General features: G+C 34.5%; 2 protein-coding genes across 2 annotated transcripts; both read right to left on the reverse strand.

The window, feature by feature from the left end:
* Nucleotides 1-3,263: 3,263 nt before the first annotated feature.
* On the reverse strand, nt 3,264-8,368 carry LOC114717644 (receptor-like protein EIX2). Its single transcript, XM_028902857.1, has 3 exons — nt 8,348-8,368; nt 5,661-6,469; nt 3,264-5,544 (listed from the first exon to the last, which is right to left on the reverse strand). Exons 1-3 carry the CDS (start codon nt 8,366-8,368, stop codon nt 3,264-3,266), a joined length of 3,111 nt encoding a protein of 1,036 aa, XP_028758690.1.
* A 1,384-nt stretch (nt 8,369-9,752) lies between these two features.
* LOC114717642 (inactive beta-amylase 9-like) lies at nt 9,753-14,084 on the reverse strand. The gene is made up of 3 exons (XM_028902855.1): nt 13,721-14,084; nt 11,610-12,095; nt 9,753-10,948 (listed from the first exon to the last, which is right to left on the reverse strand). The coding sequence occupies exons 1-3, from the start codon at nt 13,946-13,948 to the stop codon at nt 10,088-10,090; spliced, it is 1,575 nt and encodes a 524-aa protein (XP_028758688.1). The 5' UTR covers nt 13,949-14,084; the 3' UTR covers nt 9,753-10,087.
* Nucleotides 14,085-15,336: the final 1,252 nt, after the last annotated feature.

Raw genomic sequence — 15,336 nt, forward strand, 5'->3', positions numbered from 1 at the left:
TACCTCCGGTCTTTAATATAAGACTCAGTTTGACTTTTTGTTTGGTCCTAATAATAAGACCCAAATCTATTTTGTCTCTCATATTTATGCATTTTTGTCCAAAATAGTCCTTCTAATAATGATAGTTCTAGCTAATACATTTAATTAGTAAGGATATTTTAGGAATAACAATATTTATTTATTACAAATAACTAATTTAACTTATTTTCTTAATCTCTTCAAATAAATCAACTGGGACTTATAATTAGGACAGTAGGTAGTATATTATATTGGAGATATTTGGATGTGGAGAAGAGTCGGTAGATTCATTGGAGAGAGGGCGCACAACGATTATAAATAGGAACTGGGGATAGCAGCGAAGGAATCATCTCGTATTGGCGGCAGCGAGAGCTGAAGACACAGAAGAAGCAGAGAGTAGAAGCAGCGTGGATCTTTTAACTTCTGAACCTTTATGCGACAGCAGTGAGGTTCTTTCTCTCTTGGAGCTGCGACAGTTAGAGGCCGAGAAATCGGTTCCAGAAATAGCAGCGGGGAGTGTCAACGAATCTGTTCTCTTTCTAGTTCTTTTCGGTTTAGAATTTTATTTTTATGTTATGGATTTTATTTTAGCCATGTGTGGCTAATTTTTTTTTTTAATCTAGAGTAGCTATGAACTTACTTATGGATTAGATTTTATTTTCATTTAATTAATTATGCTTAATGTTAATTTCGGTTACTTAATCCTGTTTTGATTTATCTATTTAATGTTTAGCCATCATTAAATATGAGTTTAAATATTGAAGTTAGTCTTGACGAAGGAAATCTTAATTAGGTTCTAGGATTGAGTAATATGGGATTAGATTTTTATCTAACTTGTGAGTAGGATAGAAATATATACCTAGGGGTCCTATATAATTAATGAAAAGTGAAATTAATTTATCCTCTTAAGTGTTTGAATTATACATAACCTTATTACTTAGGAAAGGGTTATGAGTGGTTCAAAAGACACTTTTAGCTGTAAACACTCTAGATTACTTAAATTAACATTGAGACTAATTAGTTAAATAAAAGCATTAGTCTATGAAACTAGTAAGGGATTAGTGACTCTAGGTTGCCTTTAATATTGAATTTTTTTTGTCTTTATTCTTTTTAGTCTGATCATTCATAATTCAGCTTACTTAACTTAATTAAACATAGAAATTTTAATGCCTAAACACTATTTTATCTGATTCTTTGTGAAAACGATACTTTATACTTATTTTTTTATTATTTGATCGACACATGCACTTGCATTATTCACAATTTGTGTGCATCACAAAAAAAGAAAAAATGAAAATGACTAATTAGAGAAGTAATTAAACATATGTCAAATCTTTTAACAATCCTCATATCAAAAGATGGTTCTAAACTTTTGAATTATCTATAACGAATGGAGAAAAATCAAATAATTTCTAATTGGCCAAATAACAAAATAACAAGACAAGCAAAAGTCACTCTTTAAGCTAGCTTGTTCTCCCTTCTAATTTGCACAAAAACATGTTGCCACATAAACAATTTAAAAGGGACAATATCAAAATCCGCACAAACCAACAACATTTCCAAAATAGATAATCATTTGTTTGGATTAACGGTAGAAAAAATAATTTATTTTTAATTTGATTTTTAAATAAGTTATATTCGATAAAAGTTATATTGGATAATATGATTTATGTTTAAATTGACTTTTGTAAATGTTAGTTTGTAAAGTAACAAAATTATTTAGATTATGATTAAATAAATAAATTTAGTTTGTAGAATAACCAAAATGGGTATGACTTTTATTAAATAATGAAAAATGATTAAAAGTATGAATTTACAAAATATAATAATTTTAAATGATTATAATAGGAAAAAGTTATATTTAATGAAAAATATATATTTAAATTATAAATTATAGTAATGTGAAAATTTTTGAACCAAATAATATTACCTAATTAATTGGATGATATATTCTACATAATTTATGTAAATATAAAATAAAAATAATATTAAAAATTAAAAAATTTATAAAAACTATTAAAATTATTTTCACTTAAAAGAATATTAAAAATAAATAACTAGAATATATAGAGAGAAGCATAAGAACAACATAAGGACAAAAATATCTTTTAATTCTAAAAAATTACTTTTGCATAAGTCATAAGTAAGTTTTAGATACTTTTAGCTGTGACAAATAGCTTTCAAATTTACAAATTGACTTATCACACCTATAAGCTACTTTTACCCCCTTCAAACACTTTGCCAAACAAGTTGCATATATACACACATACACACTACCTTCGATCCTTAATATAAAAACTATCTTGACATTCAATTTGGTTCTAAATACAAAACTCTAATATATTTTGTCTCTCATATTTATTCTTTTTTATAAAAAAATAATTTTTGTAATAGTTATACATATTAAATGTTTCATCAAATGATAGTTTTAATTAATACACATGATTAGCAAGGATATTCTAAGGAAGATAATACCTATTTATGACAAATAACTAACTTAACAAACTTTTTTAATTTAGTCAAATAAGTTAACTAGCTCTTATATTAAGAATTAGAGTTAGTAGAATTCACGGGATACTTCTTTGTCTTTGCTCTCCATATATAAAACATAGCTATATAGTTAAGTAAGTTATTTATAGATATGTATATACTTCCACAAGGTTCAAATTAAATTATAATATTCTTCTGATCCTTGATATAAGATCTAATTAATTAATTTAGATAGATGAAAGATGTTAGTTAAATTAATATGTATGATATCTCATTTCTAAAATATCCTAAGCGTCTTCATTAATTCTCTCCCTCCATCTCGTACTTGATTATTGTTGGGAGAATATTAATAGGGTAAACTTAGGAAAAAATTAATAAAAATGTGAAATAAGTCTTACATATAAAACCAACATCAACTTTCTAATTAGATCCTATATTAAGTGTTAGAGGAGCATCAATTAACTTTCACAAGAAATAGTCCAAACTGCAGTCACACAGCCATTAGAACATGCATGCAAGAATTTACAAGAGGTCTTAAATACACATAATATGCTAAGATCATTCATCAGTTTTTTTCCCCTAGACAGTATAAACCATAACAGCCGACAAATTTTACCCAATAACTTGCTTACAAATATCCATTTCCACAATAAAGGAAAGACTTAGCAGCATAAAAAGGGGTTGGAAGAGAAACATCCCATCCCAAACAAGAATACAACAGCTCAAAAACATAACACTAAACACAAAATCTCTCATCACCAAAGTTTCAATCCCATTCTCTTGAGCCTTGCTGCCCTTATTGCTACTGCTACATATATTTCATCTGCTATTTTCTCCATATATCTAAAGCAAACATACCTTAAACTCTTGTTCAACACAAGGAGTCCAATAATTCCCCAGAACCCTGTCATGAAACCAAGGGCTACAACAAAGTAAAACAGAATTTTTTCTTTCTCATTCTTGTCTTCAAAATGGGCACTTCTCGGAGCTTCATCTGTGTTATTGTCAGAGCATTTTTTGAGCACAGGTTCTCCACAGAGATATTGATTTCCAGCATAAATGGATGGATCCTCAAGAGTGAAGAATTGGTTTCCCTCGGGAATAGGCCCTGAAAAGTTGTTGTGTGACATATTCAGGTGGTTCAATGAAGTCAAAGACGGCATGCTACTTGGAAATGGACCTGCAAGTTGGTTCCAAGAGAGGTCCAATGATTCTAGCTGCCTCAGTTTCCCTATTTTGCTAGGGATTTCTCCTGACAAATGGTTGTGCGATAAATTTAAACTAACCAATTGAATGAGAGAAGTTAGAACTTCAGGTACAGAGCCACTCAGTGAATTGTTTGATAAGTCCAAATTGACTACAAACTTCAAATTTTTTGTAAATTCTAGTTCTCTTCCTTTCATGACTTGCTTGACATGTTCTTTATCCCATCCATCAAAATCAGCAGTTGGTGCTGTAAGTGCAGGTTCAGGAGCCAGAAATCCCTTTGATCCCTCGTCTGATGACGGATTTTGAATCATTCCTTTTAGATTCCCAAGGCAAAAAGGAATCGTTCCTTTTAAGTTGTTACGTGCAAGGTCCAAGCTTTGCAAGACTGGGAGTTGGCATAGGCTCAAAGGGATATTACCACTAAACTTGTTTTGTCGAAGCCGGAGAATTTTCAGCACACTACAATCTTCCCATATAATTGACGGTATAATGCCATATAGTTCGTTGTTGCCAAGATCCAAAACCTCCAAGGCATTGCAAGACCCCAATGTTGATGGAAGCTCTCCATGAAATCTATTGTTGCTCAGGCTCAGAGATTGCAATGAATAGGAAGCATCAATACTACAAAATGATTTAGGAATGGTGCCTGATAACTCATTAGATGATAGATCTATCAATGTAATACCACCAATTTCACCCAAACAGGTAGGAATCTCACTGGATAATCTATTCTTTGAAAGATCTATGTCTTGAAGCCCTTGCAATTTACACAGTGATTTCGGAATTGAACCATTCAAAACGTTATTACCAAGTAACAGACTAATCAAATTTGGCATCATATCATGGAGGTTTCGTGGGAGTTGTCCGCTAATTTTGTTGTTAGAGAGATCAAGCACAAGTAGATCCTTTTGTCGAAACCATGTTGGAAGCGGTCCCCAAATGCTAGTGTTTGATAAGTCTAACATGGCTAACTTCTTTTGGTTTTGAAGCCACTGAGGAAATGGTGTCTCAATTTTGCAAGATGGCAATTGAAGACATGTCAATTGAAAAGGACGTAACCAGTTGGGTGCGAGCTCTATAGATAACTTGTTCATTCCTAGCCTTAAATCCCGGAGATAGGACAAATTATGAAGGAGAATTTCCCCAAAAGCGCCTTCAAAGGAGTTATCTGACAGATCCAAAATTTCCAGGTTCAGAAGCTTTCCAAGACTATCAGGGATGTTACCTTCTAGGTGATTGCCACAAAGATCTAACACCCTTAAGAAAGAAAATCTCCCCAAGAATGCTGAGATTGTTCCATCGAAGTGATTATCTTCAAGAATTAGTTCTCGTAATTTCGTCAAATTACTAAGGGATGATGGAATGGGGCCATATAACAAATTTGAAGCCAAGTTCAAGTGCACCAGGTTATTAAGATGGCCTAAGCTATCGGCAAGATCTTTCAATTCATTGTGACTTAAATCCAGTGCTTGTAAATCACTGTTAATGGATACTGATATATCTTCGGAGCCTCCAAATGTTTCTCCTTGAAATTTATTGCCTGGCACCAAGTCCAGCGATTTTAGATTGCAACTGATTTTGGAATTCCAAGGACAAGAACTTTCGAGAGTGGAGAATTTATTGTTGGTCAGATTGACATGCTGAACTCTTTTGATGAACCATAATGGAACTGCAGATGTCAGATTGTTGCTGGAAAGGTCAAGGAATTTAACGGAAGAAATATTCAGAATGGCAACAGGGAAAAAGCCCGTAAGTTTATTCCTGGCTAGATTCAGGTGGGTTAGAGACCTGAACTCTCCTAGCCATAATGGAACTGAGTCAAGATTGCTGTCAGAAATGTCAAGGAATGTAAGGGATGACATGTTTTGAATAGCCATGGGAAATAGCCCAAAATTGTATTCCTGGCTAGATTCAGATGTGCTAGAAACTTGAACTTTCCTAACCATAAGGGAACAAAGTCAATAGTGTTGTCCGAAAGGTCAAGGGATCTAAGAGATGTCATATTTTGCAAAGCCTCAGGTATGGCATTAAGAACATTTCCCCTGAGATTCAAGACTTGAACCTTGGATGGCAATGAGGAGGAATTCACAAAACCATGATAACTACCAAGGCTAAAGATTTGACATTGAGTAAAATCTGCCTCTAATAAGAACGGGAGATTGAAAATTATCTGCATTATGGTATTGATCTCATTCCGAATGTAAATTCCTCCCATGTTGATATATCGCAGAGAAGAAAGTTGAGACACCCATATGAAGTCATCCACGTGTAAAGTTGAGAAAGGCCCTTGAACTTCATTCAGATCGAGAATTTGCAAGTTGGTGAGGTTCCCCAAATGGTGGGGTACCGACCCAGAAAAGTAACAGTGGGAAAGATTAAGGTACCGTAGTTTTTTCATGGACCCAAGGAACGAAGGGATAGGACTAAATTGAAAATCAATGAGGCTTAAATCCAAGTTGCTCAAATGTTTAAACTCTAGCAAGGAAGGACTCACTGCTTTACTTGACAATGAGGGGATGGGAAAATCTGTAACTTCGTCGTTGTTGATTAATTTTTCTGCCATTGGATAGCTTTTTGGGCTGAGATCAATTGTGACCACATGCCCAGTGATGCCATCACATTTGACTCCTTCCCATCTGCAGCATTGTTTGCCTTCCCAAGAAAAGGCATTGCCTGAGTAAGAGACTAAGCTATATCTGAACTCCAAAAGAGCCTGCCTCTCTTCTTCTATGCAGCCCACATCAGTGTGATTCTGACACAAACACAGGTGTGAAGCTTCAAAAAAGAGTAGTTGAAAGAAAATTAAAAGCACCTCATATCTGCCTGCAAGGGTTGGGTTCGACTAGTCGCAAACGGGGCGCAAGGCGCGTTCCCCTACCGGGTCATGGGCTCGATTCTTGGCCAGGCACCTTGGGATTAGTCTGATCGATACGCTGGGATACCCTGAATTAGCGATAACATCCTACTCAAAAAAAAAAAAAGCACCTCATATCTTCTCATGCTTAGTAAAGGGATTCAACACTCAAGGAAGAGAAGTCATAGGGATGAGAAAACAAGAAGGTGGTTGGCGTTTATAGGAAGCTGAAAAATGAGGATGATTGATAGTTTCATTCTTACGAAGATTGAGTGGGTTTTGAGTCAATTAATGTTAACTTATCTAACGGTTTAAAGACCCTAACTCCGCTCTTATATTCATGCTTGCAATTAATGCATTGGACTGGGTCTAGCTACTCTAACGTGTGTGATGGTGCAAAGACTCTAACTTTAGCCAAATATTCATATTAGCAAAATAAAAAGACCGAGGCAATGCGAACTTGTGCAATGGTTCAAACATTCAACTTCACCTATCTATTCATATGTAGTTGCCTGCGAAAAAGGAAGACCGAAGAATGAGCAAGGAAGTTTCCACATTGAAGAATTTCCGAGAAAAAGATTGCATGTAGCCAAAGTTAATGCTGCCTTGTGACTATGATTATACGTGTGTGTAATATTATAAGTTTATATAATTTGTGAACTTTGTTTGCTTATTATTTTTTATTATTAACTTGTAATTTGAATTCAACTCACTTGGATTTAAATTCGTATTTATTTAATTTAATATTAAAGTTTTTAATTCGTTTCTAGCAATTTTTGGCCCTAAAACATGTATACATGTATATTTATCTTAATATCATATTTTATCATAATATTATGATTATAATAGCTTGAAAATTTTAAGTTGATATTCGAATAATGAATTCCAATTCTAATATTTTTTTATTATATATTTTCTTCTTCTTTTTTCGTGAAATAAAGTTTAGGAAAAGAATTGGGTTCACCTACAATTCAAAAGTAAAACAACTAACTCTTAACCCTAGCCTTACGCAGTGCTATAGATTTACTGGAACGGGAAGAGCTTCACATGGAAATCACCACATGTTACGAGCTGAGGCTTTGGTTTTGAAGATACCTCCCCCAATACTATGATGTGTTCTAGGATCGAACCTGCTATCTTAGTGAGCATGTCCAATTCCTTTGCTTGCTGAATCCATAGAAGAAGGGTTTTATATATGTATGTATGTTCTTTCAGGGCATATATATAATGTGTAGGCTGCAACATTTGAGTTAGGGCTGAGCAATAGGCGGGGTAAGCTAACCTTCATAGCCCGCCTATTTATGAATAAATGGGCATAGGCTAACCCATAACCCAGTAGTAGCTCATTTAGCCCATATTAAATGGGCTACGGGATAGCTCATTTGGGCTAACTGGGTTATGAGGTAACCCATTTTTTTTTTAAAAAAAAAATTTCAGTATAGCTATTTTGTATATGCAACCTTATGAAGTTGTCAATAAATTTTGCATGCCAAATAGCAAATCAAATATGAAATAATATCAACCATATTCAATCACACAACCTCACTTAGATTCACAAACTATCAAAGTCTGATAAAATCACAAAAGTAGTCACCAATCATAAAGTCTCATAAACTTTCAAAATTCCAACTTTCATCTAAAAGATAAAATAAAAGCTTAGACAAGCATGAATGTTTAATAAAAGATGAATGAGAAACAATATCATCAATTAAATGAAGAATAAAAATATTTTTAAAAAATTAAAACTTCAACAGGCGGGTATGGGCAGCCTAATACCTTGCCCATAGCCCAACCCATTTAATAGGCTACTCCGCCCATTTAAGCCCGCCTGTTTATAATCTCTTATTTGGGCGTATTGGGCGGGCTTAAATGGGCAAAATTTCATGAGCCATGGGCGGGTAGTGGGTAATGGGTTTGTTGCTCACCCCTAATTTGAGTTCAAAATCTTGTTAGTTTTGAATGGTTGCTCCATTTCGTGACAGTTGTCCATATGGCTGTGCGAAAACTCGGTGGTCCAATATGATTCGGTCTAACTCGAGCAAACCCAGTCCAGCCTGGCCTAGAAAAATTAACCTGAAACAAGACTGGACCAGACTAGACCAGGCTGGTCTCATCGGGCTGGATTGGACTAGGGACTAGCTCCTCAGACCAGTTGGTCTAGTCTAGTCTAGCCCAATTTTTTTTAATTATTATTTATATAATTTTAATTTGATTTAATTTTTCTATAAAAGTTTTTTGTCTATTCAAATAATCAAGATTTATCTATTAATTTCCTAAGTAATGAGCATGTGTATATATTTTCTACAATACAAGATCTATATTAATGAGGATTAATTAATAAAACATGACATTATTGGGAAATTGAAAGGGAATGATCAAATTTGATGAACTTTGGATTAAAATATGTGCAAAATTTTATATAGTAAGTTATAATCTTACCTCCTGTTGAAGAAATTTTTTTAAAAAAAATATTAAATTTAGGTTCTGGACTTCCTAGACTGGTCCAGGTAGTCCAGAGAACCAAGTCCAGTCCAACCTGACCTTGGGTTGATACTGGACTAGACCATACCTTGGATTGTCTTTTTTAGCCTAAGGTCTTTACTGGACCAGATTTCGGGTTGATAACAAACTCAGTCTAGTCTGGTCCATGTATACCCCTAGTTGTCCATTTGGTACAAAATGGTTCTTCTAGCAATTGATTCACTATAGTGCTTAATCGGTTTGACGATAAGCAATTAGTCTAACTCTTGTGATTGCAAAAAACTTAATAAATCTTAGCTCCCTTTGATGAAATTCGTTTTGTCAGATGTTCCTTAATAAATCTTAGCATAATTCATCATATTTCATACTCAAGCAACGGCACCTTTACTGCAAGCAATTGTTAAACAGAAACCATCAAAATCAAATTAGGATCCCCATAATTATTGAAAACTCTAACAATTCTTGGCATAATTCAACATATCTCATAACTACATCAGCAGCAATCCGCGAAACCAGCATATAGCCATCATCATTTCCAGTTAGCAACAAGCAACCCCACTTCTACCTCAAAATAGTGCATGGAGCCCCCTCACCAATTAAATACAAATTCCTTTCTACAATATTTTTACTATGCAATGTCTAAAGCGATTGAAAATAAATAAAAAGAAAAAATAATAAATTTGAAAATACCTGCAAACGCTTTAAGAACATTTATTTTATTTTTCTCTTCTGAGATAGTGCAATTGCATGCTTTACAGAGTAAAAATTGAACTTCCATGATTACACTCTATCAACAACTAGCTCTTCTCTCCATAGCATTTCAATAATTCAACCATGTATGTTTGAGAATGAAGCATACCCAGCTGGTATTTCCAAGAAGTGTTTCTATCTGATGATACAGAGGAGTCCCTCCAAGTCTCTCACAGCGAACCCACAATGATGATGCGATCACACCATGGGAACATACATAACCACCTACAGTCTACATTTTCATTACAAATATTTATATACAAAACTATCATCATATCACAAGTATCATATCTGCATGCTTGTTTCTGAGTTCTTCACATGAGATTCAGCAGCTACATCGTTTGAATGCATTTCCTGCTGCTTAAGGCTCCGAACAAACTTTGTGAACGAAGGAAAATGCTCTGGTGAAAATAAAGAAGCTCCCATTCTATGATACATGAACAGGTCCAACACATTATTTGCGGCTATAATATTCTTCTTAATCTGTTCAAAGCCCCCAAAAGCACCAGAACCTGAAGAGTTTTCCCCTGAAACCTCAACTCCATTATTTCTACAAGCGGCCATTATCTGCGAAAGTAACATCTCAGGACTTGAGAGGGTTTCTTGCGGCAGAACTGCATCTGAGAGGTCCATTCCCGGCACTATCATTTTACATGAATTCTTTGCAAAAATCTTCGCAACTTCTTTATAACCGTCTCTTTTAATGGTGTTATAGAATCCAGCAGTTAGCTCAGAAGGATGGGATTGCATTCTGTACCAAGAATGCATTAGCGGGACTTTTCCATATATAGACACTGCAGTGTCACTGAAAGTTGAAGCTGCTATAGAAAGGAGGCGATCTCCATGGGCTAAAAGCTGATTAGCATACCATGTGAGGAAGAAATCCCCATATGGAGATTCCCAAGATCCTCCATCTCTAAAGAAGCTGTTGGAGTTTGGTGATTGGTTGTAGGAAGGGGCATCATGTGGACCACCAAGACCCCATAAAGGATTTCCAGATGCTTCAGCATGTTGCTTGAGAATGGTAAGCATGTTTTTGTCATAGCACTGGAATTCTCCAGCTCCATGAGTTCCATTGTTGGTGGGTAGCTGGTGATGAGATGGATATCGCAGCTCACCATCCGGTCCTAATCCCATTGAAATCCCCTGCAGTATAGCAAGATAACTTTGTCAATTACATAAATTCAGGCGAATTATAGTTTGCCGCTGTGGTTTAGTGTAACATCAGTTTACCCCTTTGGGGTTTAAGTTATACTAGCTAATCCTGTGATCCGCTAAAATGATAAATAGTTTTATAATTGAAAATATGTTTCATATCTTGAATAATTTCATAGTCTTGAAAGCTGTTTGTGTTTTGCTTTGCGTTTCTTTTGTTTCTGTTGTTGGACGTGGTTTTTGTCTAACGAAGGTTATCAGTTTGCCGTTGTTGTTGGCCAAAAATTTTTTTTAAAAAATAAATAAAAAAGCTGTTTGTGGAGATAAACTGAAATTTGGAAAATAAATCATCTGCTTAATTCTAGCGATAACCTCAAGATGCTATAAAAAAGCGTAAGATACAAGTGAATTGGACTTCGAACAACAAAATTGTTTGTCATCCCAATATTCATGTGATTAAGTGGTAAAAGAAGACATAATGATTCAGCGGTAATAGCAGAAATCACAGGACTATTAAATAACACATTTTAAAGTTTAATCCACAGGAAAACAAACTGATTGCGAGACAAACCTATAGGAAAAAAATTGCAATTTACCCTATAAATTAACACTATCAGAGCAAATAATAGGTTTCAGAATCCCAAATCCATACCGTTATTGAAGAGCCCATGAACTGAGAGAATGCAGACTTAAAGCTCTCACAGAAACTTCGGTACACTTGGACTGGAGTTTTCCCATTAAGAACGGGAAGATCATCAACCCCCACTGAAAGGCATTCTTTATAGTATTGTCGAGACCGATCTGTGAAGAAAATACCGGGCTCGGATTCACCAACCTGGGACACCCACTTGGGTAGTGGGATATATGGGCTTTTAGAGCCATGAAAGCAAAGAGAGACATGGAGCTTGAGATCCATTTTCTGAACCATATCAGCCACAGCAAGATAGCCCGACCAGTCATATTTTCCCATGGCATCTTTCTCAACAAGTCCCCACCAAACAGGAAGTTCAACACCCTCAACTTCTAGTAGCTTCAATGCTTTCATGCCAGCTGCAATTGCTCTAGCATTGTTTACTGCTTTGCAGTCTGAAGAAACTGCATCTAATGGCAGCCCCACAAATAATCTGACACCATTTCCCTGCAGAATATTAGTTCATGCAAGTTAGCTTTCTTTCAATTCCTAACACTTGATAATCCCTTTGTTTATCCTCTGAATACTTACAACTTTAGGACATAACTCTCTTTTCGAGGGACAAAAGTTGAAAAACAGTAACCTTCCGCCTTAGTTAACGTCAATATATACCATAAAGGAAAATAAGCCACTAAATGTAATCCTCGTCCTTCAACCAGGCCCAAAAATGTCATTCTTCTTCCTTACCCTTGCCGCCACATTGACCTAGTTAGCGATTTTGTTATTTCTATAAGATAAATTGAAGGAATATGAAAGAAATCACAAAAATCAAAGGCCACACAATCTTTTTACGAGATAAAAAGGACCAAGAGTTAACTTTCTACTTGCTTTCAAGAGCACAAGGTGTTAAAACATATTTGAAAGTTTATGCAGCTGTAACTAAAGCTCAATTCAGGGAATATGTTTATACACTAAAAGTCGGGAGGTAAAGAATAATTTTCTACCCCCCCCACCTCCCCCAATCTCTCTTTTATTATGGTTATGATGTTTATATGATGTACAATTAGCATGTATCTTACATTTAATCCATTTTCTCCATCAAGTAGACTGGGGCTGATTTCAGCAATACACATGATCAATAGGCCAGAAACAGAGTAAAACAAAATAACGCAACTAAAGGCAAGTTTTGATCAAAAAAACCATGCTACAAAATTTTAAAACCCAATTCCCCAAGTAGCTGGGCTGTATAACCAAATCATGGGCAGAGAAAAGCAGAGTATATTGTGGGTGATGGGATCAGTGAAAGCTAAGGAATACGTGAGTGGTGGCATGGCAGAGTCCCTAGTCTCTCAAATGCCAGAGGACGCCTTTTCTTGCTGTTTATATGTCCTTTTGTTTGTTGTATTCGACTATTGCTGGCCTAAACTATCATTCTAGCGCTTATCTTCAATAGCGGACAGGGATATAGCGGGCATATTTTATAAATAATAAATTAGTTCTGGCATCGTTCCCGCACATAGGTAAATTCCGACATAGAGAAAAGTTGAGATCAAAGCATAACAGGACATCAAATGAAAAGTATGTTCTCCCTTTTTTTTTAAAACCAAATATAAACCCACTATTTGATCTAACATATAATTATAGAAAGGTTTTGTTCTGTCCAATTCATTTCGCCAACTCAACTTCAATATGCATGTCGTGGCACTGGGATTCCATAAGGGAAGACTTCGCAAAAACTCCGTAGCTGAAACTTCCTGTATGTCTCGATCACGGTAAACACAAACCATCCATGAAAAAGAAAAAGTAAATTACGACAATTTATTTTTAGAAGATCAAGATGATTGATCTTCAAATATTGAATCATTATTATTAGTCAAAATTTGACCAGCCCAAAGCCAAGTAAATTTATTCGGCTTAAGAAGCTCGGACTCCGACAGGGCCTAATCAAGAATTTAGATAGCTTCGAGACATCAAATCGACTGGGTAAGGAGATTAAAAAATTCCAACTTATGAGATAAGCAGTTCAATTCAAGTCAATTAAATAAACTAGACTTGCAAGTTTCTTTTTCTTTTTTTCCCAAGTCAAAGATGAACCAAACACCACACAGCCCATAGTAAAATAATAAACTCACCGATGACAATCGCTTTCCAGATGCAGATTGCCTCTCATCTCGAACGACTTCAGATTGAAGAGCTTTCAAAGTGAACCACATCCCAGCCTTCTTCAACCGCGTATTCGCGCCAATACAAGTCGAAAACCTGCAATTATCTCTAACTTTACAGAATCCCACATCTCTATAAGACAAATCGAGCCTTCCGAGCCTGGCTTGAGAGCTACCAATTGTAGCCGAGACCTCCATGGCCGAAACACTTATTCACCTCAAGAATAAAAGAAAAATGATAAGACTTTTCAGTATTCAGAGAAAACCCGCCAGAACGAAATGGGTTGAAAGTATCAGAGATCAAAATTAAGTTTGAAATTGGAACGCAATGGAGTTTGTGAATGAAGTTGTGGGAGAATGAGCGCTCAAAAGCTCATATTTAATACAGAAACGAGGGAGGCGCTTTTTCTTCGTGTGTGGGGCACGGGAAAGGGAACAAAGAAGGCTTCGTTGGCCACGTGTCGTTGTGACAGTAGAACAGTGTGGAACCATATGATTAATCAATTAATTAATTGGTTAACTTGAATTATTTCGCTAAGGTTTATCTTATACCATTATCAATTTAGTTTTTCTCCATCATTTAATATTTCTTGACACATTATTCTTATTAATTTCACAATTTTATTTAATTTTTTTATCTCTTATATTCTAATTAAATTTTTTTTTTAAAAAAAGTGACATAATCTCTCCGATAGCAATTATGAAACACTTTTTACTTTTTTAGGAAGAAAAAAGCGGTTATTATTATAAAATTATTAAGTACTGTATTATTTCCTAGTAAAAAAGATGCTGTATTATTTGGAAAAACAAGATTAAGAATGGAATCAATTATATTTTTCAAGATTGCTCTTATTTAAAATTTGATTCAAATTTTTTTTTACTTCTCAAAATTTAAGTCAAGATTTTAAGTATGTATAAATTTAAACATTTTTTTTCATTTTCAAACAAATTTAATGACTTAATGGGAAGGAGGATATGATAATAGATAACTTGATTTAAGCAATTTCTTTAATCTTCATGAATTATTTTTACTGGCATTCTTTATGAATTTAAAATTGGGAGAAAGCATATTGAAACTACATTTTGGTTGGAATTTTTTATAATTAATAAGAATATTTTGAAAAAAGATGAAACAAAATATATTGAGAACTTATATTTAGACTAAATAAAATTTTAATTAGCTCTTATATTAAACACGAGATAGAATGTAGAGCATAATATAAAAAAATTATAAAACTCAAACATATGATACTCATGAAATAGGAAATATAATCACGCAAAAACATTGATGTCTTACACGAAACGCATAACAAAATTTTTTTATAATACTTGATAATCAAGGGAAGGGACAAGGGGTGTTTGTCAGTTAATGCATTATTACATCTCATGATGAAGTATACTACTCCTCCGGTCCTTAATATATGACCCAATTCTTGAGTTGGTTTTGGTCCTAAATATAAGAGCCCTTTCTCATATTTATCAATTTTTTTAAATTACCCATATGAATACTCCCTCAACCATAATCAAGTAAAAGAGGAAGAGGGGGTATTAAGAAAGATGATTATGGTGTTTTAGGAAAAATGTGT

The sequence above is a fragment of the Neltuma alba genome, unplaced genomic scaffold (genome assembly GCF_004799145.2).
Source record: "Neltuma alba isolate B1F8T4 unplaced genomic scaffold, ASM479914v2 tig00011759_pilon, whole genome shotgun sequence".
In the NCBI taxonomy this organism is placed as follows: Eukaryota; Viridiplantae; Streptophyta; class Magnoliopsida; order Fabales; family Fabaceae; genus Neltuma; species Neltuma alba.